This window comes from Sphaerodactylus townsendi, linkage group LG03 (assembly GCF_021028975.2).
Source record: "Sphaerodactylus townsendi isolate TG3544 linkage group LG03, MPM_Stown_v2.3, whole genome shotgun sequence".
NCBI classification, from domain to species: domain Eukaryota; kingdom Metazoa; phylum Chordata; class Lepidosauria; order Squamata; family Sphaerodactylidae; genus Sphaerodactylus; species Sphaerodactylus townsendi.
In genome coordinates, this window is record NC_059427.1 from 128,363,314 (window position 1) to 128,391,294 (window position 27,981).

Here is a 27,981-nt window from a genome sequence, read left to right on the forward strand (position 1 = left end):
AGATGTCTCTTGCTCGCAGAGCCTTCTTCCATAACCGAGCAGCAATCTGAGTGCTTCTCTGTTTACACTGTAGCTGCAGCCTCTGTCTTTGTCTCCGTGCACCTGGCTCATTGCACGGCATCAGGCTCTGCCTCGACTGGCTTAACCCTTCCCCTGTCAGTAGTTCCCAACCCAGCCCAGGGTTCCATGCCCAAGTTTATTTTACAAACACAGGACTAGGATCAGAAAAAAAAACCTTTGCAATGGAGTACAGGCCATTAGGGTAACATGACATGCAACTGCACCATAACATGTAACCTGGATTTTTGTCCAGATATATGTAAAAGTAAAACAGGCCCAGCTGTCAGTGATCCACACAAACCTACATTTACGGGGGGGGGGGGGGGGGTCCAAAAATGAGAGATGATTCCACATACATTACAAACTGATTTAGCTGCAAAATCATCAAGGGAGGGGGATATTTTAAAAAGTGGAATTTAAAAGGAATTGAAAGTTAACGGAAACTGTCGACATGTGGGGAAGAAGGAAGACAAGGACATCCAAAGGGAAAAACACCATTCAGTCTTCTTTCTGCAGTAACTTCGTATGGATATCTTTTGGACTCCAAAAATTTAACATATTCTGCCACATTTTCCATTCTTTTGCCCCAAGGGACAATGCCTTTCAGCAGTCAAAAGTTAAAAGTCATACACTGCTAGATTCTAGCAAACAGCTAGATCCAGGATGATTTCTAGGTTTGGTGGCCTAGCTATTGTTTCAGAAGCACTTTATCACTTGAGGGGGGGGGCAGGGGAGGGAGGGTTCTGATGCTGCTGCCACCATTTACCATTACTCCTCCCTTCTCATTTGTCCATCCCCTGCCTGTTTACCAGCATCCAGGAGCTGGAGTAGCCAAGTATTGCTCCACTCTGGGTTCCTCAGGCATCTTTAAAGACCACATGGAAGGGAGCATAGTTTTAAAAAATGCCTGAGGAACCTAGAAAGAAGGAAAGTCAGATGTTGTAAGATGCAACAGAGTAGAGGTAAAGCAAGGTCAAGGACAAAAGCTGTGTCCCCCCCCACCCCCCACCCCTGCTAACTGAGGCCACTGTCTCACCAATTCTATGCAGTGCCAATCAGGTACAAAGACGAATCACCCTTTACACTCACGCTTCTCCTGCCTGTCACACATGGGGCAGGACCATGACTTCTCCCTTGCTACGAGAGCAAGGCTAAAAGGTTCCCATCAGAAATAGAGCCCTTTTGTTTACAGATTTTCACATGACCTCCTCCAGACTTCAGCCTGTCTCCATACTGCTCCACAGGTCAAGAACGGATATGGGCCTGCAACAGGAACCACAGTCCTCTGTTCATCTGTGCCTCCACAAGCCTGGTTTGGAGTCCCTATGCTTCCCTTAGTCGCTCAGTTACTCAATCATCTTTCCAGCATTCCAAGCTTTTCAACTGAGCTGCTCCAGCCACTTAATCCAAGCTGCTGTTCCTGGGCTCTGGCTCACTTCCAGCTGTTGACTGACCAGCTGTCTGTAATAATTAACAACTCCAGTTGGCAGAATTAGACACCCTTTTGCCAGCCAACAAAAACATCTGGGGATGCATTTCCACCTCCCCCTTGGGAATGGGCTTGATAGGGAGAGAAGGGAAGGAGAAATACGTTTTTGATTCACCTCCTCCAGGCTCCACCTTGAACTATGGCACTGCAACCATCCTCTGGCTTATAGCTCAACAGGGTATCCCATTTCCTGTACAGCCCCCATGACTGGCAACTAGTCTAATCTCCGTAACAGCAGGTGTGAGTTAAAGAAGCACTGCTTGACTGAGGAGTGATTCATTTAAGCATATTAAGAAGCTTGTTAGGATGGATTTAAAAACAAGTTGACTAGGTAAACTAACTTGACAGCAAGCTGCGTAGGCCGACATGGAGGCTGCAGAGGCAGCAATGAGCTATTGACGGGGCGGGGGACATAATTGCTTAACTGGAATCAAGATGTCACTTATACATCTCTGATCTGCTCAGTGTCACGGACACTAGAGCTGTAAAGGGCTAGGGAGGAAAAAACCCCAAGCAGCATGAAGACCCTGAACCTAAAATAGAGATCGTGGCTTGCAGAGATTTCATTGTCACTTACACGGGATGCCTGTTATGCCCAAAAGCTCTTGGAACAAGCTCAGAGAGTACACCTGGTTGGGAGAAAAGCCCAGATCTCTAAGAAACAACCTGAAAAATGCAGGCATCTTGACTTAACAGTGGCATGTGAGTTTCAGTTACAAGCATGCAGAAAAGGGGGTCCAAAGCCCACTTAATAGAGGACTGTGGGAAAAAGGATGGAGGTATACTGAAATAAGAGAAGCAAAATAGACAATGTTATCCTTTGTGGATAAGCAAAAGGTAATACATGTGATGCAGGAGCGTACAGAGTTTTGCCAGGGCCTGAAAGAAACAGACTTTCTTCTCACACTATGTAGCTCTCCGCTTTTGTCAAAAAAAAAGTTGTGAACAATGTGGGGATGGTATTTATGGAAAGGCCAGGCACCAAAGTTTTTTCTGGACAAGTCTTCCAGTAGCTTCTAGTCACCATTTTTTTCTATCGCTCCCTTCACTCCCAATCCTCTCCAAAATATCCTGATTTTCTACAAGCGCCTCCAAAGTCACAATCAGAATATCCAAAAGTAATGAACTGCCACAGAATGGTGGTCATCGTCTCTGCTTTGAGAAGGACGGATGCCCTTTCTGAAATTGTGCACAAGTGCCTGGCCAAAGAATCCTGATCCACCTAGACAACCAGTTGGCCTCACCCTCTTTACCTAATGGGCACGTTCTTTTGCCATCTGCCCTCCTGGCTTGCCAGGGGAAGGCAGTGAGTATGCCCCAGTTTTTGACTGGAAGCAGCTGACAATCATCTCTAGGCAGCTAACCTAGCAGATCATAACCAGAGTGTGGTTTTCTTTGCTGAAGGGAAGAATTTTGCTCAGCCTGCATTTAAAAACACTTCTTAACACATTTCTTCCTATTGGAAGCCCACTCTGCCATTCAGTCTTCTTGCTAAACAACACAGAGCTCTGAGTTAGAACTAATATTTGGGCCTAATGCAGGTTACACCTGCAGGTTACATCTAGCCTGGGCCACCTTGTTTATTCCTTTTCTTGGTATACTAAATCTGTACAACATAGATTTAATTGACTAGGAGGTTGAGAGAGTGAAAAAAAGAATGTTTGTGAGCAAGAAAGAGAAAGAGAGGCCAATCAGTTTTGAATGCTGCCTCCCTTTGCTTCCTATTTTTTTGCAACATCATATTACCAAAAGAGTCTTAGCATCGTTCCTGTCCTGGAGATACATAAATGGATGGCAACTTGCACACTTTCACAAAGTGGCAGTGATCAAAATATGTAAAAAATGCTTTCTGGACATGATACTGCTGCATTAGAACAAAAAATGGGAGAATCCTACATCATAATCTCCATATCCCTTCTAAACTAACTTGTAAGTGAAAGCATGAAACATTCTGCCTTAAGATACGCGGTCACTCTCAGTGACTTTGGATTCCTTCCAACCTTGTGAATTCTATGACAAATCATGACTCAGAGCAAACACTTTATCTCAGCAACACTGAAGCAACCGCAACATTTTTATGCCAATTAAAAACCCATGTTTTGCGTGTGCCCCAACGCTGTACACAAACAACTTGTTTCTCTCCAAGCAATGACACCATGAATGAGAGCCACACTTGACCAAATTGTGGTCTGAAGAGGAATACCCCCTTTATTTCAGCAATTTTTAAAAAATAAAATGAGGAAAAATCAAAAGACTGAAATCAGCTTTGGTGAATTGGAGTGGAGAAACGGTCTTTAAATGGGGGGAAACCAGGACTTTAGACAAACTCACTTTTTCAACAAAAAAAAATCTACTCCTGTAGCCACGCTTATTTGTGTGTGTGTTCCTTTTTATGGTTGTTATTTTTGGCTCGAACCCAAAAGCCAAGGGTCAGCAGCAAAACCCACAGAGTCAAGGAAGGTTGTTTGTTTTAGCCAAACCTGACAGGTAGAAAAAAGCGCTTGTTGAGCAGCCTGCGTTGTCCATGCTGGGAAAGCTCCAACGAGAACATACCGCCCTGGAGTCTGCAGGCAGTTATTTAATGCACTTCCATGGCAGCTAGAGATACAAGTGTGGGTGTTCCAAGATTACGCATGCTAAAGCATGTGCACGTATGTATGCACACACAAGCACACATATCCCCGAGGCAGTACGTTCTGGTCAGAGCAACAGACTGCAACGCCTCCCACCCGTAAGAAAACAAGAGGGCTGACTAAGTTTCTTGGCTATGGGGAAAATAACAAAGTTCCCAGGCTCTATTGCCAGAAAGAAAGGGATTAATTAAATCAGCACTGACCTGTGAGCAAAGGGCATTCTTGTGGAGTTTCTTGTAAATAAGAGCTGGGCAGATAAAACAAATGAGGCTTCCCATCGTCGCACCTGTTAGGCCCAAAATGGTCTCCACTGGCAAAGAAGAGCAAGAACAAACAACAAATAGTACACAGTGGCTCAGAGTAGAGACAGACAGTGGCTGAAGTATAAGGTAAGGAAATAGTTCACAGTGGCTCTAGGACAGAGGTGGCCAACCTATGGAGCTCCAGATGTCCATGGACTACAATTCCATGGACTACATGGACAATTCCATGGACTACATGCACTACAATTCCCATCAGCCCTGCCATGCTGGCTGTAGTCCATGGACATCTGGAGTGCTATAGGTTGGCCATCTCTGATCTAGGAGTACAAGCCCAGGACCACTATTACATAGTACATAACTTAAGGTGATAAACACACATACCTAATTTCATACTGTCATCCACTAAAGTTCAGTGCCTTTATCCTTAAGGACGCATTAAAAGTATGGGGAAAGTACATGTCTATAGCCAAGTAGTGAAGGGGTAGATAATTTATATTAAGTGATTCTCCATATGTGTTCTGAGTGTGAATTCAGGAATAGTGCCTCTTCTGGATTTCTTAACAAGGCACAGGAGTTCATCCTTTACTGGAACTCTGTACTGAGAGCCAGCCCTGCTACAGCTGAGGAACATGAGGTATGAAAATTAGTCACTGGAACATATCTTTTATGTCAGGAGTCTGCAACCTGCAGCTCTCCAGATGTTCATGAACTACAATTCCCATCAGCCCCTGCCAGCATGGACAATTGGCCATGCTGGCAGGGGCTGATAGGAATTGTAGTTCATGAACATCTGGAGAGTCACAGGTTGCAGACCCCTGTTTTATGTGAAATCACCCTGCAATGAATTCATCCACCTAGCTGCTCACATTAGACCTTGCCACTTGCCTCTTCCACTAGCTTTGAATTCAGTTCTCTACCAGGAAAGGCTCCTTGCATGAATCCGCACAAATTCTTCTGGGGCTGGGGCACAGTCCCACTCCTACACCATCCCCGCCCCCATACAATGATTAATAGTCATGACTTGACTAACAAAGCAGCTGTGAGAATAAAGGGAACTGAAAACACAGGCCAAATAAGCATTTCAGACCATCTGTCATCACCAGTACTACATATACCAAAATGGCCATAGGTATCTGAGGGAAGAAAATAGTCGGGTCTAGTACTGATTAAGAAATCTATCTCTGGTCAGAAGACTATTGTATTTCTACCACTTTCAGCCAAGTAAAACTGCCAGTCTAGCCCTACTGTATATAAATTCTGTGAAACTGATCTGCTTCTTCTATCTTTCCCTTGAAAGTCATGGCCTGACCGGTGGATACAGCCTGTCTATCTTTATGGATATAAGTTGCCTGGGAGACAACTGTCAGAAAAGTGGGATTTAAATACAGCAAACAAATCCAAACTAAACTAATAACCTACGACTTCTAAGCAAGATGTTACAGAGCTTGAAAACAGTTAGAAGCATGAAACCCACGGAAGTGTGTGGAAACAAAAACATAGGGTGGGTCACCTGAAAAAGTGATCTCTATATAATGAACAGCTGTTCACAAATATGATAATTCCCAGTGCATGCTATATATGTACACACACAACTCCTTCAATGCAAAGTTTTTTTAAAAAAGTACACATTTAAGCTTATTCTAACACATGCTGCTATATGACGCCCAGCGTCATCAACTCAAGAGGTGGTAACTAGTAGCGTGCTGTTTATCCATTCCCACATGCTGTAAGGCAGGGGTGTCCAACTCTGGCGCTTCAGACGTTCATGGACTACAATTCCCATCAGCCCCAGTTGGTCATGCCAGCAGGGGCTGATGGGAATTGTAGTCCATGAACATTTGAAGCACCAAAGTTGGACACCCCTGCTGTAAGGCATGTTCTGAGGCAGTTAACAAATAATGTTTACAAAATCCATAACCGTTTCTGGTAAATGGTATTTCGAACAAAGAAAGAAAAAAGCTACACCACATAAACAATTCAAGCTCTACTCCACAACTGGTTTCTTCTTCATATTATGTTACAAAAAGGAATGACTCTATAATTCTTTCATCCAAGCATCAAGCAAAGATAGTGAAGGCCCACAGAGAGAAACACTGTGACTGCTTCAGAACATTAAAACACCAATCCATAGTATGCAGCCTATGCTCAAGGATCCTCAAAAAGAGCTTTAGGTGGCTAAAATCCAGCATGGTTTAGTCGTGATTATGATCAGTGGATTCTAATCTGGATAACCAGATTGGTTTTCCTATTCCTCCACATGAAACATGCTGTGTGACCTTAGGCCAGTCACAATTCTCTCATGACTTTCTTAGCCCCACCTAACTCACAAGATTCCTGTTGTGGGGAGAGGAAGGGGCTGTGAATGTAAGCCACTCTTGAGTCTTCTTCGGGTAAAAAAGAAAGCAGGGTATAAAAACCAACTCTTCCAATTCCTGGCAGAGTTCAGGATGGGTGCACACTCCAGCATCCTTTCTTCAGAAGGCTCAAGGATTGGGCCTCAGTTGAGGAAGAGACAGCTGCACTCCCCCAATGCCCTCTCCTCAGGGGTGGGTACACAGCGACTGAGGGGAATTTGGGACAATGGCCCCTCCCCTCTCCTGCAATGCCTTCATCAAAGGTTTTAAGATTGCTCTGCTGGCCTGTGCAGGCCCAGGAGACCCAAGTCACAGCCTGCCCCCTCCTCTGGCCTGTTTCAAGGCGTAGGCTGCTGCCTGAACCCTGCCTCCCTTCTGAAGTGTGCACCGGACCCTCCTAGGCTCTGAGGCTGGCTGCTGGCGCACTCCCAGTTGTGGCCTCACCCTTGCTCCGTTCTCCATAACCCACGTTCAGGCTGCCTGAGTCCGCTCTGCAGGAGGTGAGTGTGGGGGCAATTCAGAAGAAGAAGAAGAGTTTGGATTTATATCCCCCCTTTCTCTCCTGCAGGAGACTCAAAGGGGTTACAATCTCCTTGCCCTTCTCTCCTCACAACAAACACCCTGTGAGGTGGGTGGGGCTGAGAGAGCTCCGAGAAGCTGTGACTAGCCCAAGGTCACCCAGCTGGCATGTGTGGGAGTGCACAGGCTAATCTGAATTCCCCAGATAAGCCTCCACAGCTCAGGCAGCAGAGCGGGGAATCAACCCTGGTTCCTCCAGATAAGAGTGCACCTGCTCTTAGCCACTACGCCACTGCTGCTCCAAAAAAGAAAATATAGTTATTTTGTACTTATATAAATCCTGGTGTGCTTTGGCCTAAATACATATAAACTGATCATAAGATTAGAAGAAAGTATATATATATATAAATAAAGTCCAAGTTTTACTTACCGTTTGGGATCATGATGCCCCCGAGCATGGTTCCAAATACAACAGCCAATGTCAGTGCTTTAAAGCGCAGAGGTGGCATATAACCTCCTGCAGCAAATGTCCCGTCTTTTTGCTATTTAAAAAGAAAAGGTTAATAAACCAAACAATTCTGCTAAAGTATTTTTTTTTATGTTAAGGAAGTCATGTCCCATCCCCTCTCCGCATTTTGGGGGAGCCAGAGGCGGTGCGAGGAGAAACTCCACCCGGGGTGCACATGCCCTGCGCCCCTGCCGCAGGGCCACCTGCCACGCCACACCCTGGAATGCCCCTGCCACGCGCCCTCCGTGGACTGGCCATGCCTCTGCCACAGCTCTGCCTGGGGCGTCACACGCCGCCCCGCTGGCACTATGCCACTGGGGGAGCTGTCCATAAGTCACACCTCTGGAATTTTTTAATGCCAGAGTCTCCTCTAAACAGGTGATGGTCTCATCAATTGGAAACTATAGCTTTATACCCACAAGTTTCTTAAATTAATCGTACTATACTCTGTCTCACAGAAAGAGCTAAATGTGGTCATTTGTAGTGAAGTGGCAGTGAAAGCATCCTTTCACTGTTGAAAACAGTCCACCGCATGTACTGGCTTACTGACTCTTGGCAAAGCAGACATTTGGGGTTTGAAATTCCAACATCGCAGAGGCTGCAGCCCATCTTCCTTTCAAAAACTTGGAATGATTTCTGTAACAAACCCCCCAGTAAGAGCTTCTTCCATTGCTATTTCCATTCCTCCCCACCCCCGCTCCCCCAGCCATTGCACTATGTTTAAAATTTTATATAATTTTATATGTAACCCAGGCAGCCACGTGGGTTTTAAATTACCTGAATGTGCTTAGGATAGGGACTAGGGCCTCTTGTGGAGCATTCTGCCACAAAAAAAGTCCAGGAAGAAGTGGCAGATTAATTCACAAGTCTCCTGAGATCTTTTGGTGAGACAGGGAATAGTGTGGCTTAAGAATTCTGCCCCTCAAATCATACTGTTTCTATGAGATCATCACTTGTCAGCATAAGATGTGGACTGGTAAATGAGGTATTTTCTGCCCTTTCACCTACCAGAGGTCTCATTATTGCCTCAAATGCCTTTCAGATGTTTCAAACTGGCTGCAAATAAATTCAGAAGTCCAGGCCAAAATAGTGGGATGTACACTCCCAAACATTTGTGACATATGGAGTACCTGCAGGCATGAACCACCAAGTTTTTGGCATGACAAAATAATTCCATTTCTGTATATGTCTTAGAGCATTCTCACATTACATAAAATATCTTCCACATAACTGCTCAGGACCACACAAGAAAGGGCATAAGTCACCGACAAGAGAGATTGCCTTCTTCTTCCCATGTGAACTAATCATAACTCTCAGGCTGGGAATCAAAGCTTTAAAAACGTAGGTTTGGTTGTAGTCTAGGTTCAGAAGTATTTTTTAACTTTCCGGTTCAATCACTAATTTTAAAAAGTGATTTGGTAATTGGTTCAAACGCATTTCATGAAATCACACCATGAGCAGCAAAGAGAATTGAGTAGATATGTATTGAACAGTTTTAACCTTATTATTTTAATAATCACTTTGCTACTTTGCCTGAGACTTCCATGGGTGACTGGTATTAATTTTTCCCTCTCTGGTCACTGTAAGGATTTCCTCTCAGGGAAACTAGAATCATGGCATATAGCTTGCTTGGTTGTGTGTTTGTGAATTTTCTGTTGGCAGTTTCCTGGTGCATAAGCTAGATACTGAAGCGACAACAAAGCCACAATTGCTTTTTTTTTTGTACTAGGCCTTGTTCATTTACTAAAATTGCTTTGTCTGTATAACATATCATAAGACAAACAAAAAACTAGCTTTTGTACCATTCACAAGTAAAACACGTAATATGGAAGTATTCTGTTTTAAGAGGAAAGTCTCTCTTACAGCCCCATTCAAAGAGGGGGGAGACGAATTGCCCTCTGGATGTGACACGAGATGTGCTGGCGGATTTGTTCTCCTCAGGGCACTTATTCCAGCAGAGGAGCAGCACCATTGGGTGGTAGACACCGCAGCCCTTCAAAACGGCTGGACGCAGCTCTGGGCACTATGTCAGAACTTCTGTGCTGCTGCTGGTCCCATCAGTGCAGCAGGGGTATTCTGGAGGTGTTCCCAGGAGTGGAGCTGACTGTAGTCAGCTTCTACCTGGGCTTTCCTGCCACAATCAGAGCTCTGCATTTATGCCACCCACTCTGCATTTATGCCATTTAGCTCCATGGAGGGCTTTCAGGCAGCCAGGGAGGGGTGGGGTTCTGCCTCCCCGCACCGCCTAAAAAGCCCTCTTGGAGGGACGGGGTGGCAGGGCAGTGTAGAAGCGGTGCTGTCCCCAGCCACCTCAGGCTTTGGATGGGGCTGCCCAATAGCGGCCAGAGGTGAAAACTAAACTTTAGGCTTAGCTTCCCAGGAATAACTTGGGCAAAATAACAAGTGATTATTTTGATTCATCTGCCAAATACCATCTTTCCTTCACTTCCCGTAAACTTCCCTTATAAGATATCACCTCCTTTACATCAAATTCCCCAGGGCTCCTTTTTTCTTTCAAGAAGCCTGACACTTTAGCAAAAAGGGGGGCAGAACCACATGGTTAAATATGGCAGAAGGGCAGCAAGGAGAAAAGACCATGTCAGCTCAAGACTCCTCCGCACTGGGGCTTTATGGTCGGTCAAGGCCTTGGGGTTGGCAAACCTCTGTTTTACAGTCAGGAGGCCTGCCAGTCCTAAGCCCACCCTACTAAGAAACCACACTAGAATATCATCATATTGATGTACTGCCGTAACAACAGATGTAGCTGGTTCTTGAAAGTCCCAGATTTCTTTTTCCTTTTAAAAAGGCACTTCCTCTACAGACGCTGCCATTGTGAAGATATGTCTTTCTCATTATATCTCTACAAGGGAAACGGCTAGAGACTTACTTTTTTTCCAATGGAAGCTGAGAATTCAGAGAACCTATTTCACATACTGTTACAATGGTATATAATTAAAATAATATTCTAGTGCCAATTAAAAAAAAAAAAGATCTCCCCACATTAGCAGAGGGAGGAAATGTCTGCCGAGGGGGCAGGATCAGGGAAATTGGCTGCCCATGGGGGCAGGAAAATCGGAATGTTCCCATTCACACAGAAGCCATCTAGGTTCGATTGCACTTTTCTTTTTAATGTAGGAGCAAAGTAGGTTTTAGAAAGACCTGAAGAAAGCCAGGGAAACACAGGGAGGTGAACAATTGCATGCCGTTTGGAAGCAGGAAAGGGCAGATACCTTGTGCAGAGATTGCTTGATTTTTACATCGTCATTCAGGAGGCAAGAGAAGATTACTATGTTTCCAGTGGTGAAAAATATCACTGGGTTGAAACTGTACATACATAAAGCAGCCATATACTGAATCACAATCACTGGTCCATCAAGATCGGTACTGGCTGCTCAGACTGGCAGTGGCTCTCCACAGCCATAGGCAGAGGTCTTTCTCATCACCTGAGCACCAAGCAGGTGCTCTTCCACTGAGCTACAGCCCTGTCCGACTCTTTATGTACCTTAATTTTTTTACTTGCACAGTAGTAATATTCTTGATTGCTATTCTAATGTTTTTGACTGACAGTTAAAGTTGAATAATTTTGAAATGTTCAATTCTTAAGACTAATTATAGATTGGCCATATAGAAAAAAAGTGTTGTTTGTATAACTAAATATAGCTCTACACTAGAAGGGCACAATAATCACAAATTTACCATGGTCAAGGTGGCTTTCAGGACAAGATTAGCGTGCTGCAAAACTCTGGATTTACTTTGGTGATCCCACCATCTCCAAGTCTGGATTTTGGCTTAGTTCTCTGGGAACAGGTGTCAGTAGGTAGGTAGGTAGGTAGGTAGGTAGGTAGGTAGGTAGGTAGGTAGGTAGGTAGGTAGGTAGGTAGGTAGGTAGGTAGGTAGGTAGGTAGGAAAGAAGGAAGGAAGGAAGGAAGGAAGGAAGGAAGGAAGGAAGGAAGGAAGGAAGGAAGGAAGGAAGGAAGGAAGGAAGGAAGGAAGGAAGGAAGGAAGGAAGGAAGGAAGGAAGGAAGGAAGGAAGGAAGGAAGGAAGGAAGGAAGGAAGGAAGGAAGGAAGGAAGGAAGGAAGGAATGGGCAAAATGAATATGGAAGGGGTGTGCCACTATACCATTAATGAGCTGATCTTTCAATGCTATTTTAGTATGGAAACTGCTATTTTAAGTTGTTAGTGGTGTGCCTTTACGGTCTTTTTCTGCTGGTTTGGGTTTTTAAATGCTGGATTTTAATTAATATCTTTTCCTGTTATGTTTTTACTGCTTTTACTTTGCAAGCTGTGTTGGGCAGGTTCCTGGAGAGGTGTCATAACAGTTTTCTAAATACATAATTATCAAGTCACAAAAGCTCACCTGCTGCTCAAAAAGAAGGGTATTTAATGCCTGCCGGCATGGCAGAATCATCATCGGAAATCCAACCGCTACAGACATCATGAACCCCACACGTATCATCTCCGTCACTGGATTGGATGGGAAGTTCATCAGCACATTCCCAGCAATTTCTTCAGTGTGGCTCACGTAGCCAAAGAACCCCACCTGTTCAAGTCGGATACAGGAATTACTTACAGGGCTTGCATACATCCATTCATTCAACAGAAAGGGTAGAAGCCAGGGCATCCCTTGGGCCAGGCCTCAAGACAATGGAGAAACTATCTTTCCCTCCACTCATCATCCTTAATTTATCACATTCCTTTTATTTGCCCCTTCCCCCACTTCTAAAACTGATTAGTCCTAATCCTTTATACTCTGCTAACAACAGAACCATCTAGAATTCCACATAGCTTTTGCTGCATTTCCCCCATGTGTTCCTGAATTCCAGTGTATCTTTACTGAGATTAGATGACTAGAGCTGCATGCATATTTTAAAGAGCAGATGCACAATGGACTTGTGATTGAGCAAAACAAATGCTCCAGTATGACAGGAAGAAGTGGGGTGACATCAAGCCTTTTCCGGAGCACTTGGCTAAAATCGGCATGCAGAGTTGCTGTGTGCAAAGAGAAAGGGTTTTTTTTGCAGCAAGTTTAAATTTTCTCCCAACTTCTTAAATGGCAAAATGAGGACTTCTGCCTATAAAAGCCAAACCATGTTTTTATCTACATGAGTAAAAGGAAACTAAAGAATTGGTGAATGGTCAGCCATGATCTCGGATTGCTTGGAGTTCAACTACTGAAGGCAAGATAGTAACCGACCCTGAAAACATCTCCCTTAAATAAAGAAGTGAATGTAATCCATTCTCAGGATCGAAATCTCGCCATGCCCCTTTCAGGCTGTTCAATACATTTTAATTTGTTCTACTTGCTGGTGTTTTTATGAAATGTGGGAAATGTGGGTTGCAACAGGCTTAGACAAAAGTTTTCAGCCCACTCTACAACAGTCTCCAGTCAGGTTGAATTAAAACTGGAGTTCACTGCTTCTTGCCCCCAAATGCAGTCAATAATGTATATGATGATGATGATGATGATGATGATGAAGAAGAAGAAGAAGAGGAGGAAGAAGAAGAAGAAGAGGAAGAGGAAGAGAAAGAGAAAGAGGAAGAAGAAGAGGAGGAGGAGGAGGAGGAGTTTGGATTTATATCCCCCTTTCTCTCCTGTAGGAGACTCAAAGGGGCTTACAATCTCCTTGCCCTTCTCTCCTCACAACAAACACCCTGTGAGGTAGGTGGGGCTGAGAGAGCTCCGAGAAGCTGTGACTAGCCCAAGGTCACCCAGCTGGCATGTGTGGGAGTGTACAGGCTAATCTGAATTCCCCAGATAAGCCTCCACAGCTCAGGCGGCAGAGCTGGGAATCAAACCCGGTTCCTCCAGAGTCTGAGACCACTCAAGAGAGAACTTACTACAGCTCAGAGATGTAGTCACTTCCAAGAATCAGTGGGATGCTAACACATTCTCAGCTACGTTTCAGAATGGCTACAGGGAGCAGCACTTCACAAGCTCTGCCCCCTGTCTCTCCAGAGCCTTGTATTAAATGCTAATTCCAACAACAGCAAAGGATAAATCAGTATACAGGGAGGGCTTGTCGTGCTTATCCTGATCTTCAGAAATGAGAAATGTTGATGAAACGATCATTTCCTGTGATCACTAACAGGATTTTCACTCCTTTGTATAGGTACTGTTAAAAATTATGGATCAAGCAGTTTGAAGGCAGCATCTTTATTTAGCTAACTGCTCAGAGGAAGGACAGGGGGAGGACTAAAGCCCCCATAACCCCCTCCTCACTCTAACCCTTCTGAGTGGAATTTATTATTTTGGGTTCTGTGACTGTCTCCCCAAGGAATGCACACTGCACATGTCTGGAAGCGTCATTACTCACCACAGCTGTTGCTCTGCTGTTCCAAAACTTACCCAGAAAAGTATTTTGCTTGGGGGAAGGAAGAAATGGGCAAGCCAAGGAAGGACTCACCATAATGTAAAAGGTGGTGACCACATTTAGCGAGGAGGCAAATATGGAGCTCATGATTTTAACAGACGGCTCATCCAGGCTATCGTAGGTTGGCAAGACCTGGCTGCAGAAAAGCAGGTAAACATTAACGCATGTCAGAATATTCTTGTCAAGAAAGAGAAGGTTCCTTTGCAGAAGGTAACTGCAGGCATCTTCCCCACATGGAGTTCAGACACTTGCCAGGCTATGGCAGTTTATGTTGTTCACGTAAGTGCTGCAAAAATACCCTTGCTCTCCCCGCCGCTCCCCGTCAGTGCCACGTGTGCAATGTAAATACCTCATTTTAAAAAAAATATTGCAACATAAATGACCGCTTGTTTGCCTGAAACACCAGTGGCAGAGCTCCAGACAACACACTGGAGATTATTGTTCTTGGAGCGCCACAAGTTGATAATTAAAGCAATGCCATGTTTACAGAATAACAAGCGGGAAGAGAGCTAAAACATCATATTGTCACAGGGAAAAGTTAAACAGCTAATTTTAAACACTCTGCCTGTCATATTTTAACGCCGGCGCTCAAGTCCAAGCTTGTAGAAAACTCAGACAGCCAATTACAAAAGGCCTGGGTGTGCTTATGTACTTGCGAAAGCTTTTTCCTAACATCAAATGGATGGATTATTATAGCAGCCAGAAGCTGTGTGGACCTAAGTGGATCACGTACTCCCAAAGAAACACATAAAGAGATGCTTTGACGGAGTAGATAGGAAGGTAACAAGAAAGGTGAAACTTCCTAGTGCTATACTGGGCAGAAAGCCAGTTTGAAGAATGTTCAACGGAAGATGAGTGGGAAAAAATGAATTCAGCTACTGAAAACAACAAAAGATATTATTAATCTCACGATCATGCTGGTCAACAGAGGGCATTTATGCAGCATAGTAGTGATTAGGCACTTATGCCTAACTTAGCCACAGTTAGTATGCTTTCTCACAGACTCACTGAAGATTTCAACTTCATCATAATCTATATACAAAGAGCAAAGTCAGCTAAATCTGAGGATACTTAAATCGGGTGACTAGTGCTGTGAATGGGCAAGACAGATATTTCTATAAACCTGAAAAATTACCCAGGTTTACAGAAAAATCTGAAATCAAAAAAAAAAAAAGAGGGGGGGGGTTAAAAATGTAAAATGACAAAAGGAGTACCGGTAGCTTTAAGAAAAAGAAGAAGAGTTTGGATTTATGCCCCACCTTTCTCTCCTGTAAGGAGACTCAAGATGGCTTACAAGCTCCTTTCCCTTCCTCTCCCCACAACAGACACGTTGTGAGGTAGGTGGGGCTGAGAGAGTTCCAAAGAACTGTGACTAGCCCAGGGGTCTGCAACCTGTGGCTCTCCAGATGTTCATGGACTACAAATCCCATCAGCCCCTGCCAGGATGGCCAATTGGCCATGCTGGCAGGGGCTGATGAGAATTGATGGGAATTGTAGTCCATGAACATCTGGAGAGCCACAGGTTGCAGACCCCTGGACTAGCCCAAGGTCACCCAGCAGGAATGTAGGCATGCGGAAACACATCTGGTACACCAGATAAGCCTCTGCCACTCAGGTAGAGGAGTGGGGAATCAAACCCGGTTCTCCAGATTAGAATCCACCTGCCCTTAACCACTACACCACAGCCTTCAATGGCTGTTGCTAGGCATCCACAGCATTCTAAGCTCAGAGATCAGCTCTCTTGGACAAAAATGTTGTTGTGGAAGGTGAACTCTATGGCATTATAGCCAACTTAGTCCTTCTACTTCCCAAAACCCACTGTTTCCAGAATCCATCACCTAAATCTTCAGGAATTTCCCAACCCAGAACTGGCACCCCTAGGTGAACATTTTAAGGTGCCATGCCCCCACTGTGGAGAAAGGTTGGGTATAAATGAAGAAAATAAATAAAAAATATAGCTGAAGATGGGAGGCAGATAAAGGCAGGTTGGCTGTTGGGTGGGGAGGAGGAGGAGGAGTCTGGATTTATATCGCCCCTTTCTCTCCTGTAGGAGACTCAAAGGGGCTTACAATCTCCTTTCCCTTCCCCCCTCCCACAACAAACACCCTGTGAGGTGGGTGGGGCTGAGAGAGCTCCGTAAAGCTGTGACTAGCCCAAGGTCACCCAATTGGCATATGTGGGAGTGCAGAGGCTAATCTGAATTCCCCAGATAAGCATCCACAGCTAAAGCGGCAGAGCGGGGAATCAAACCCAGTTCCTCCAGATTAGAATGCACCTGCTCTTAACCACTACGCCACTGCTGTTCCATAGAGAGGCTATGGGGGCTTTCAGGTAGAGAAAGAAGAAATGAGGAGGGGAAAACAGATACACCCCTGCAAATCCTTATGGGTTCTCCCTTGTAATTATTTCTCTAAAACACTAAAGGCTGCCTTTCTCACAGGCAACTGGGACCCAAAGTTGGTAACAGATTAAAAACAAAAAAGTTTAAAACACTGAACTGCAGGCAAAACTCTTATCAACAACGTCCATAAGAGACCTCCACTTCTTAAAAACTCCAAGGAAGCTATCAAGAGACCCCAAAGGCTCACTTTTAAAGTTCTGCCATGGTCCCTGCAAAATGGCAGAAGAGTTGGGGGCCTCCCTAATTCCTCCCATAAAACTGCTTCATAGGGTGAGAGCAGCTAAAGAGAAAGCCTGCAAACAAAAAGAAATGGAACACAGCCTCATACACAGTGTGAATGTTGGATTTCCGAAACAACCACTCTGCACATGTGCTTGTATGAACAGAGAGGATCCACACACTTTGGAAAAACCACAGTCTGGTGAGATAATTTAGGGTGTGAATCTACCCTTAAGGAGGTTTATGTGGCACAATATGAGAAATCGTCCGTAGATCTTTTTTCTTTTCCTTCTCAATAGGCTAAGGTGGAACAAGTTGCAGAAAAGAATCCTTGGAGGATATATGTACCAAAGGTTTCAAAACGTCCATATTCAGAGGCAACATACACCTGCCTGAAAGGGAGGGGGGGTGTTGCTATCTTCACCATGGACTTCTCTGGGAGCTTCCCAAGGACATCTGGCTGACTACTCTTTGAAAAAAAAATAGCAGCCCTTGTTACATGCCAGACTACATGGACTCCTGGTTTGATGCACCACGACAATTCCTTTGTCCTAAAGAGAGGGGGAATCAGAAGTTGGTGGATCATCTTGCCTTGCACCTCTGCTCCACGTAAATAAGCCCTGAGACATCTTGACTCTCCGTTCATAGCTGTACAAAGCCCCTCCCCCCACCCTACAAACACGCGTGCGCACAAGGCCTGCAAGTCACAGTTCTAATGCACACACGCACACCAGGCAATGCTCCTCGATGTGCACAGGTATTATTTTTGAGTTAAAATGCCCATGCTAAAGGCCAAGACAAGATTGAGCTGCGCAGAGCGTGGAAGCCTTTGTCTGGCAAACATTTTGTATGCTGCAGGCCGAGGCTTCTTCACTTCACTTGCAATCACATAAATGCAGCTCCTCGGGGTAGACCGAAGAAAGATATTTAGTCCAAATGCCCTTTACATTTATCTCTCAATTCCCAAGATGAATGCAAGGAGTGAAAGAGCACAGGCAAGCAGCTACAGTGCTTGATACAGAGAAAAAGCAGCAGTTTCTTGTTGATGAAGAGAGAGCTATTTCTTTTGTTAACAGATTTTCATCTCCATCATAAAAAACCCCTATCCTTTGTGTACAGAAAGCAGAAAGGATGCCTCCGCAGTGTTATTCTTAGATTCATTATGGATAGCAGGAAACACCACCCAGAGAAAGTACCAAATCCCCCCAAAACAGAGAGCTCTCAGAGCGAGCTAAGGCATCCTGTTACAGTTACGGTAGCAGTAGTCTTATTTCATCTAATATAGGATAGCTATTGGACTGCAAATGGGGCTGCCTTCCTCATGTTGCAGAAGCCAAAGAAAGCAAAGCGCAGGCAACAGGTCTTACAAACTCCCAACAGCCATGATGCCACCCAGTGTGACTTTCATTGTACCGGTAATGCCAACTATGTCGCAGCAATCAGCCAAAGTGCCAGGTCAGCAGGCTCACACAAGGTTCTCCTGTGACACTTCAAAACACATCCGCTTCAAACGTGATATTATCCTTTTCTACAAGACCAATGGACTTTGGAGAAGGGGAGATGATCCAAAGGTCAGCCGGAAATTCTGCAGCAGAGCTAACAGCCAACTCCAACGCTCACTGGCTCCTAGCCCCATGCAGTTTGTTACACCATAAGGTATTCTGGGAAGCAAAGGCGTTTCTCTTTCCGTCTGGCAAAGACGATAAGCCTCAACATGAGAAAGCACCAACTTCAATAGCAAAGCGTACTTGTACATTCAGGATCAGGCCCAGCACATGGCATTCCAACGTACAGTGCTTTTTTCACCTGTAGAGGCAAAGGATTCAGGTCTTACATTTGTCACAATTTTTTTCCTAAGGCAGTCGAAGGTCACAGCTTGTCCACTCCAGGGTTTTGTCCACATGTGACATCACACAGGCCGAGAAGTGTGTGTTATTCTTGCTCTTGGAGAAAAATTGTAGGTTTGAACTTTGGGGTTTGGCTTGCCACACTGATGGTGTATCAGTCTATATTTAGACAGATATGTGGCTATACCAGCCCAGAACATATAATTTTCCTGTGTTTCCCACTCCCAACAAATGAAGGCTGGTTACTGAATGGCGACCACAAGAAAAAAAGGACAATTTTGGATTTTAGAAAAGCCTGCTGTGGTAACTAGGTACAGCTATAAAAGAGAGGATCGACCCTTCTGCCACCAATTATAGCCGAGACGCTTAAAGTTGAGCAAGGCATGGTCTAGCTGAGACACACAATAAATAGGGGACAAGAAGGGTCTTGCCTGTGCCAGACTAACACCAAACAACTGGCCATGCCTGACTACACGCCTGCATTGTTAGCTGGGGTCCTTTTCAGACCAGCCATGCATCACAGGCTGGTGAAACCAATGCTGTCAGAAGGATAGCAACTGGGAGTACTCAGGGCATCCGCCACAATTATAAATCCTGCATCTAAACAACATGCGCATTCTGCAATAATCTTCCTGCACCAGCACACAAGCCTTCCAAAATAAACGGTGCCAATTTGCAGCACTTCTTCTCATGACTGATTTTTACTGACGGATTTGGAATGCGAAGGGGTTGAGGTATAGAGAGGAAAGAACAGGGTGGCACGAGGGCAGAAGAGTATAAAAGGACAAGCAAAAGGGTACAGGCAAGAGGAAAAGAGAGCAAATCCCCCAGGGAAGAATAGATGGCTAGACTTATGGTACAGAAATCTGACTAACTACTGTGACTACTGAGCTCCTTCAGGTGTCAGTGACTCAAGTTGCCACCATAAAACCCAGAGGTTTAAAAACTTGTCTTGGGGAAAAGAAGACTATAAAGTTTTTCCTTGCGCAATACATAAACAGAATGAGCCCTGCCCATAACCCAAGAGTGCAAATGGAACCCTGTAATCACCAGTGTGAACTTGGCCCAAATTCTGTTTCCTTTTACTTAAATATTCTCAGCTAAAAATGTTGCTACGCTTAATGAAGATGCACTCATAAATCCCTGTTGGCAGGCTTTGGTGGTCTACTGTGGTGTAATTATGTCTGTTAAAGTTCTTGTTACCTCTCAAGAACTGGGGTCAATACCATCCTTAGTGACAGACATTAAAGCCAATGGAAAATTACACTGGGGATGTGTTTGCCTCCTATGAACAAGACGTTTCTTAAGTACAGTGACTCTAGAGTGAAATATAACTCCCTCTCCCAGCTAGGTAACAAAAGGGTCACAACCCAGTCAGATGCTGTACCTCAGTGGGCTGTAAAATATTTTGATTAAAATAAAGACGAAGGGACCAGATGGTATCTATCCCACACAGGCCACCCTGACCCTTTGCCCTTAACAAAAACTCATTCCACCCCACAATCTCCAAGTAGATAGAGTTGCTGGTACTTACGATTGACAGGCAAAAGACATGCCAAAGATAGGAATGCAGCGAAAAATGCCCTCCCAGCGTGTGTAACTGACCCGCTGCAACCACTGCCCGCCAAACAGGCCATGTCTGAAAGAACTGAGCACGATCTGCAGCCAAGGAAAAGAAAAGGGAGGTTATACGCTGCACAACAGAGACGCCAAATGAAACCCTAGTCTGGCAGGGCTACAACAACTTTACTGCTGCTGTGAAAAGGATCAAGGGGGCAGAAATTCCATCAGGGAAACTAAGGGGCTCAGAACTGGCTCTGTGAGATGCAGTGTCCCATGACTCCTGAGACTTCCTTTCCACACAAGGGGAACGGAACAGCAAGTGTCCATGGGGTCTGCACCACAATCCATACGCAGAAGGAACGTGAAGGGATGATACATTCTATTCACTGAGTTTGCTGCTAAGCGTATGTTTTGCATGTCATTCAGATCTGTGAACTTGTATACTTGCACTCCTGTATTTATCTATACCCTGTGCATACTTTTTGTCCTTACTTTTAAACCTCCCTAGTCTCACCCCACTCTATTTTAGCCCTTTTCCCATGCTATACCAACCCGTGACTTCTGATCCTCAAACTCAGATGTCTTTTAAAGGTCTGTGTCTTCTAAAACAACCCCACCCTAACTGCCTCTTTTGTGTGCAGCTGTATCCCTGAACATGCATCTTTATCTCCTCCATAACCTTCCAACCTACCAATCTTGATCCTCCTTGATCTGAGATTGCAAATGCCTTAGCAGACCAGGTGCTCGGGAGCACAGCAGCAGCAGAAGGCCATTGCTTCCACATCCTGCACGTGAGCTCCCAAAGGCCACTACGAGTAGCAGAGTGCTGGACTACAGTAGATGGACTCTGGTCCGATCCAGCAGGCTCTTTCTTATGTTCCCCAAAACCCACTGATCTTCACAAGGCTTTTGATATAGCTAACAGGACTAAGCAGGTGACCGTGGTCTTGAAACCCTAGAGGATCTACCCCAGTGGCATTGCTGCTGTACCATGTTTATTGCTGCCACTCCCTTCCTGACTGGAGCAGCAGCTTGGTAAGGTGTCCACCTTCCTATCCCCAGTGACCCCCCCAACCCCCCCACTGGCAGCACTGCAAATCTAGCCTGGGCTGCTTCAGAGCAACGGCCTGTCACTGGCTGTTGTGGACGATTCACTTGCATCTGTGGCTGGCATCTCCAGATGCAGGCGAAACATTAGGAACTAAAACCACCAGACCACGGCCACACAGACCAGAAAACCCCCAACAGTCACTTGATTCTGACCATGAAAGCCTTTGACACCTTTGAAAATTCACAAGCAGCTTTTCACCAGTTAAATGGGGCAACTGATATCTAAGTAAGCAATATGAGTCAGGAATAATTTTTTTAAAAAAAACATGTATATACTATCTAGTGTGTGAGATGTAATAAACAAACAAAAAAGAGACTTGGATAGTATGAAGAAGCATTTGTTAATAAGAAGATCCACAGGAAAAGTGCCTCATCTCGGACTTTGGAGGAGTCAGGAATACAAGGGGCGACATTCATATTTATGTGAACAAAATACAGCAAGTTTTTCCTTTAATTTCATGAGGATGGGTGAGTGTGTGGAGACTGGGTATGTAATTAAGTGGGGATAGAATTTTACAAGAAGAATGTCCCTTTCCCTCAATCCTAGTCACACCACGAGGCTGTTTTCTCCCCCCCCCAAAATTCCTTGCACAGAATCTAACTGTACAGAATTTACAAGTATAGGTAACTGTGCTTGCTCTTATCTTGACCTCCCCAATCTCTGATGTTTTCCTTCTTTTAAAGACTGCTGGATCTTTGAAGGCAAAGATCTGTCTAGTTTTTGTTTATAAACCTTTGAAAAAGCACTGCGTGCCTATGGACAAAACAGAAGAGATTATTCATATTGATACCTGTTGGAATGCTCCTCTACAGCTTTGGCACAGAGCTATGTTACCAGGAGCATCTAGATGGCTGCATTTTTCTTTTAATCTACTGTATGGAGACATTTATAAGGCAAGTGGCGGGAAAAAACAGGCTAAAGAGGTGAGATTAGACAGAGCCTTAGACGCAAGGCCAGTTTCTGGAGAATCTGATAACTGGCTCTGGGTTTGAAAGGGAGCTGGCAAACCTTGACACATCAAGGCCTGCAGGAAGCATTAGATTAAACACTCTGGGAGGGAACTTGAGGGAAGCAATCAAGGAGATCTTGTGGCAGTCTGGGTGGCCCAAAAGCCCAGAGTACACCACGGTGAACAAATACACTGTATTGTTGGAAGCTGGAGATGTGGCACAGTCTCCCTAGAGGAATATGTAGCATTAAGTTTTGTATAGGAGACAAATTCTAGCATCTGTGGCCACTTAGGACAGTAAGCAGCCTCCCTGTTACTGGTAGTGGTCGTCTTCTACCACCCAGTGCCAGTAACATTAAATACAGCCTTTTGAAAGTGAAACCCGGAGCCGAAGAGCTGCTGCCAACCAGCAGACCAGGCATCCATTTAAGTGTCCTGGGAGAGCCCACCCACAAGGAAAAGCTTGGACACCACAGAACTGAATTTGCGTTGAGGTTTCCCTTAGACGAATTAGCTACTAACCACTGAAGAAACGAAAGCCTTCCAGTCATTAATACTGACCACAAACATAAACACGGTGTAAAAGATCAGAGCCATGGCACTGAAAGACTGTATGGAAGCCATCATGTTCCTCTGGAGGCTCAGCGGAAGCACAATGCAGAGGGAGACAATCACCAGCAGGACTACCCGGAAGATGCCATTCACCTGAAAATTGAATACCAAGAGAAACAGTCACTCTGAGCACACCTGGAAAATGCCTAAGGGGATGTGGAGGGAAATGGTGAACTACACATACAGGAAGAAGACTTATTGCCCACCACCTCCCCAAAAGGGCACTGAGAGTTTAAAAGGTCGCCCTGCCTTTCTATGAAAGCAAATTAAAAGAAAGGTTTAGGTGTGTAAACAAAGTTTCTCTCCACAGACTCTTCTGTGATTAGCCCACATAGTCACTGGGTGCCACTGTTGCTCTGCAAAGCTCTTACAAATCCCTTTTTAAAGCAAAAGCTTGTTGGCGCTTTTAAATGGTAACTCAAATGGAACCTATTTAAATATCTTTTATGCCCTTCCAGCACTTCCAGCAAATAAAACTAACCTTGCTGCAGAAAGGAAAATGAAGGAAGAAATGGAAGCCTTGGAAATTCTGACCCAGAAAATTAACCAGGAGCTTTCCCCCCAGTATTTATTATAGTGGAAGACTTGGAAATGTCTAGAAATATTTAATACCTAATTTGGCTTTGGTTACAACACATCTTTTTAACTTCTCAGCTCCTTAATCAGAGCTTAACTACATCAGGCCGGAGCAGATAAAAACCATGCCAAAACTCTAGTGAATGTCCATTTAGCTTTTCTGACCTGCCCCTGCCCCGACGGATTGTTCTCTGGTCCATTTCTCCACTGGGAATTAAGCTATTCCTGCGCCGAACAGACAAACAGCAGATATGGTATCAGCACTGCACTTTCTTGACCTGGTTTGCTGTGTTATTCACCATCTAGCTGTGTATTCCTTTCTGGAGTTTTGTGATTAACAAACAAACTGATAGATGCAAAGGCTTACACTGCAGCTGCAAAGCACTGTTCGGTTCTTTAGTTCCATCAAAGTCTTCCCCCAGAGATCTCAATAACACAACTTTAGTTCTCCACCAATAGAAGGAGAATGATAGGCTGAGTTCTATCTTGTCCTGCCTCATGTCACCATCACAATAAACATGTTATAAACATCATAAGGAGGTTGACATGGCTGGATTTGGGGATTGGAAGAGATACGATGGGGTATACTAAGGTATGACTGCTATGTAAACAGATGGCAGAAAGAAAGAGACTCAGTGCTAAGCACGGGGATCCACATAAGAAGAATGCACCTGAAACTGACCCATGAGCTTAAAAATAGACATATATACAGTATGAGGTTATTTGCCTTGGTTCCACCTATTCTAGGGCAAAGCATTCTATGACTTGCTTGCCGCTAAATGGCAAACTGGTGAAAGAGTCTTTCAGAATTGTAACATGTCTTGTGTGCAAAACAGTAATAGGAAAGGGAAAATATTCTGAATGTTCTGATGCTGATAAAAGTCAACAGAAGTAAGCTTACCTCAACTCCAAATAACCGGGCAAAAAAATTTGATCCCAAGTCACCAATAACAACGTAGAAAGCAATGCAGGTTCCCAGCATCAGTCCAATCATACTGCAAAAGTACACAAATGGGGAGGTCATTCCAGAGCAACGAGTTCCCTTGGAATGCAGTCCTTATTACTTGCCAGAGATGTGATAACTGCTGCATTCAGATGGGAATCTGAACTCGGCCACATGTCGAACAGAGGCATCTTCTATTTCAGGTGCCCCAGACATCTTCCCTGAGAATTTCTCACCACCTTGCCAATAGGACCCTTTCAGGACCAGCACTGATTATGTACATCAGATGCTGAGAATCAAATTTATCACCGCTTGCAGACTGCAGCAGAGTCTATGGCACCATATTTTCGTATGCATCAAATCACTGCCAGAAGTCAGTATGATACGAACAGGCTCACCTCCACATATTGAATGGTCCCAACATTACATATTATCCTATGGAAGTCTAGAGAGACCACATGCGGTCACAGGGAATAGATCACACAGCAGGACATACTGTGTAGCTGCATTTCCTCCCTCAGCTTTTATAAGCCTGGAAACGAATGCTCTGAATTAGCCTGAGGTGGCAGGTGAAGCCCAAATGTATGCAGTGGTTTGGCCACACCAAGAAGAATGAAGCATCTGCATATCAAAACTAGAAAGAAGGTGGTTCTTCAACTCTGTCAACCAATAACGTGACGTTTCCCCCCCTGAAATGTATTCAAAAAGGGGTGCGGAGTGCTTCCTCAGGACTTTTTCTGAGCAAATAACTTAAAATGACTTTGGATTTTAAAAAAAAGATTATATATCAGCTGAACAATTGCTTTCATGTCATGAAACTGTTTTATTAAATAGTTTCAAACAGCCATAAGTTGGAGACTTAGAGGAAGGGCCACGGGGGCATTCGCTTTATGAGGCTCCAATAAAAGGGACAAGAAGCACCAATACAGCAAGCACAGTTTAGAGCCATCAAATGCATGCATGTTAATTTAACTGCTTTCCCAGAGCCAAAGATGGAAGCTCTACTTTGGGAGTGTGCTTTAAAAGAGGCTATTATTCACTTATATGTTTCGGCAGAGAGGGGGGGACCAATAAGTGATTCTTACTTTACCCAAGGGTATTCCATCACAGAGGGAGGGGGGAACAAGGGAACCTAACTTGCCTCCTCTCCACCCCACCCCCCTGCCCATTGGAAGGTGAGGCACGTTTTAATTAAGAGATCACCCTGGGAACACAAATGCCCTTCCCTTTTGTGGAGGCACCGACCACTTCCCCTCCCATTTCCGATCATATAACATCTCGCTGCAATTATAGCAATTGCTTACATGGAAAACTAATGGCAAGGAAGCATTGAGAATATTTTTAGTCATCTCTCTCAAAGCGGTTTAACAGCTGGGAATAAGGAAGAAAGCCAGGATCACACGACTGGCCAGTTTGCCAAAGATCACAGTTTGAGAACAGAAAGAGCAACCCTATGATGCCACGAATGCTCAAATTACAGCTTGAGTTAGCTGGGAAGCGGGGGTGTCGATACTGTGTTAGGGGCACACAGCTACACATCCACAGGTGCAGGGGAACAGGAGCCTGAAGCTTAAGTTTCACAATTCAACCGCCGGGGGTACCAAAGAAAGATCTAGCAACATTTCACTTTACACAGGAGAAATGTTACATTTGAAGGAAGCCTATAGGCCTTCAAACATCATCAGATCTTTATCCCAAAGATGTTCCTCTTAGCAATCTTCTAATGTTGTCCAGTGTTATCCTTGCTCTATGGAGAAGGAAACAATCACAGAGAGGATAAAAAGCAACTACTGAATTATGCACAACTCTCTCCACAGACTGAAGCATGAGGGCTGAACAGTTCTTGTCTGTGGGAAACAAAAGGCCATATGTGGCTTGCTCAAGTTTTGTAATGAAGCATGCACGAGAAGAGGAATGAAACCCAATGGCCCACATGCACCCAGTAGACCCCTTCACCTCCAACTGGTGACTGCATGGAGCCATTTGTCACAGTCATCTCCTTAGCACCTTTTGGGGGAGAAGTTGGAAGTAGACTATTAAAGGCCTTTGCTAACTGCATAGGGTCTTGCCACAATAACACAGGAAAATGGCTATACGCACTGTCCAGCACTGTCGGAAGTATGTATAGTTCGGCACTGTCACATCCACGGGGCAGGAAATCATTACTGACTCCACATTTCTTTTGCCCTCAGATGTTTTCCAGTGTTCTGTCCAAAGCTTGAAATGGGCCCCACCCACTTTTCTGCTTAAATAATCAGCGCAGCCATACTGGTCTTCAGACCAATGATGCACCCATAGCAGAAGTGTCCAGGGCACTGGGGAGGACTTCTCAGGAAGGGGCCAGTGCCTATAAATGTGCAGGACAGGCACCAGAATGACATCATTTTCAACCTACAGATTGGAGCAAGGTGGACAATGTAGCAGGCCTCTCCCAGACAGCGGTGGTGATGAGACAGATACTACTGCAGACAGGCCACATCTTAGGGATTCACATCTGAACAACTTGTATTTAAGACTGCAAGCAAATAATTTAAAAGACTAGAATCTCAAGGAAAATAAGAGTTTACCTGGTTTCCACCAGCATCTTCCCAGCTTTTCCATAGGCATGGAAGGCTAGCAAGGAGAAAGGGAGGGGAGAGACATGTGCGCATCACCACAGTTATTCAAACATATGTTCAAAATATGGAACATTAAAAAAACGAGCAACAGTCACCAGAGGCAATTCAGAAGGCAGGACTCGGCCAGTTTTGTATTTCAGAGCTGGTTTTCTCTCCCCCCACTGCTAAACCACGGTTGTTGTTTTTTCTCTTGACATACCATTCACAAATCAGAAGCCACATAAAAACAAATTTGGGCAAAAGATTCAAAGCAGGTCCCCGTCCCCCCGTCCCCCCCCGCAACCAAAAGGCCAACAGCGCTAAGTAGCAGTCACACATGGTAACAATTAGAAGAAGAAAGTCAGCACAGAAAAGAAAATATGCAAGCATAAGAGACTGTGTGGCAAAAAGTTACTTCAGTGCAAAATTTCAATCAAGTTCCCATTTTTATTCCTTCCTTTCCCGTTACGACTTGAACCACTTTGAGTTACTGAGGGGAGGGTTGAGACGGTGCCCAGAATGTTCAGCCACCCTGAACAGATCCATGATTCCCAGGCCACACCAAAGGGATCTGACCAAGAGATTTCTCTTTCATTTCATACACTGGTCTCTGCTTGCAGCACAAAGCAATCAGCATCCCTGAAATCACCACATCTCTGGGAAGCTCAGCTTGTATTTTCAAAAGGCATTTTAACATGGGGATAAGAGGAAAATTGCCACCTCCACTTCTGAGGAAGAACCTTTTTTTAAGCGGGCCTGTTACTAATGCCACATTCATGTGAAATGTTTACAGAGGCCAACTGGCTTTCAACCCTCGGTTTACACAATGTTCATATTCTCTTGGTGGAATCCAAGTGTTAAAAAGGGATCAGTCACCCTAGTGAAGGAATGTAACTAAAAGAGGGAGGACAGTGGAAAGGGCATGTCCTTTCCCAAAGCGAGAGCCAAGGTTGATTTTTAAAAA

At 44.7% G+C, this 27,981-nt stretch overlaps 1 protein-coding gene across 4 annotated transcripts in view; it reads right to left on the reverse strand.

The window, feature by feature from the left end:
• The window catches only part of SLC38A10 (solute carrier family 38 member 10), a 75,309-nt gene that overhangs the window by 34,411 nt on the left and 12,917 nt on the right, over positions 1–27,981 (reverse strand). For 3 of the 4 annotated variants that reach the window (XM_048487838.1, XM_048487837.1, XM_048487836.1), the window contains exons 3-10: positions 26,988–27,033; positions 24,379–24,472; positions 22,851–22,994; positions 20,201–20,325; positions 14,233–14,335; positions 12,186–12,368; positions 7,749–7,860; positions 4,386–4,492 (exon numbers count right to left, since the gene is read on the reverse strand). In XM_048487838.1, the coding sequence (XP_048343795.1) occupies positions 4,386–4,492; positions 7,749–7,860; positions 12,186–12,368; positions 14,233–14,335; positions 20,201–20,325; positions 22,851–22,994; positions 24,379–24,472; positions 26,988–27,033 (914 nt within the window). The remainder of the gene's footprint in view (positions 1–4,385; positions 4,493–7,748; positions 7,861–12,185; positions 12,369–14,232; positions 14,336–20,200; positions 20,326–22,850; positions 22,995–24,378; positions 24,473–26,987; positions 27,034–27,981) is intronic. The other variant, XM_048487839.1, reaches the window with a different exon arrangement.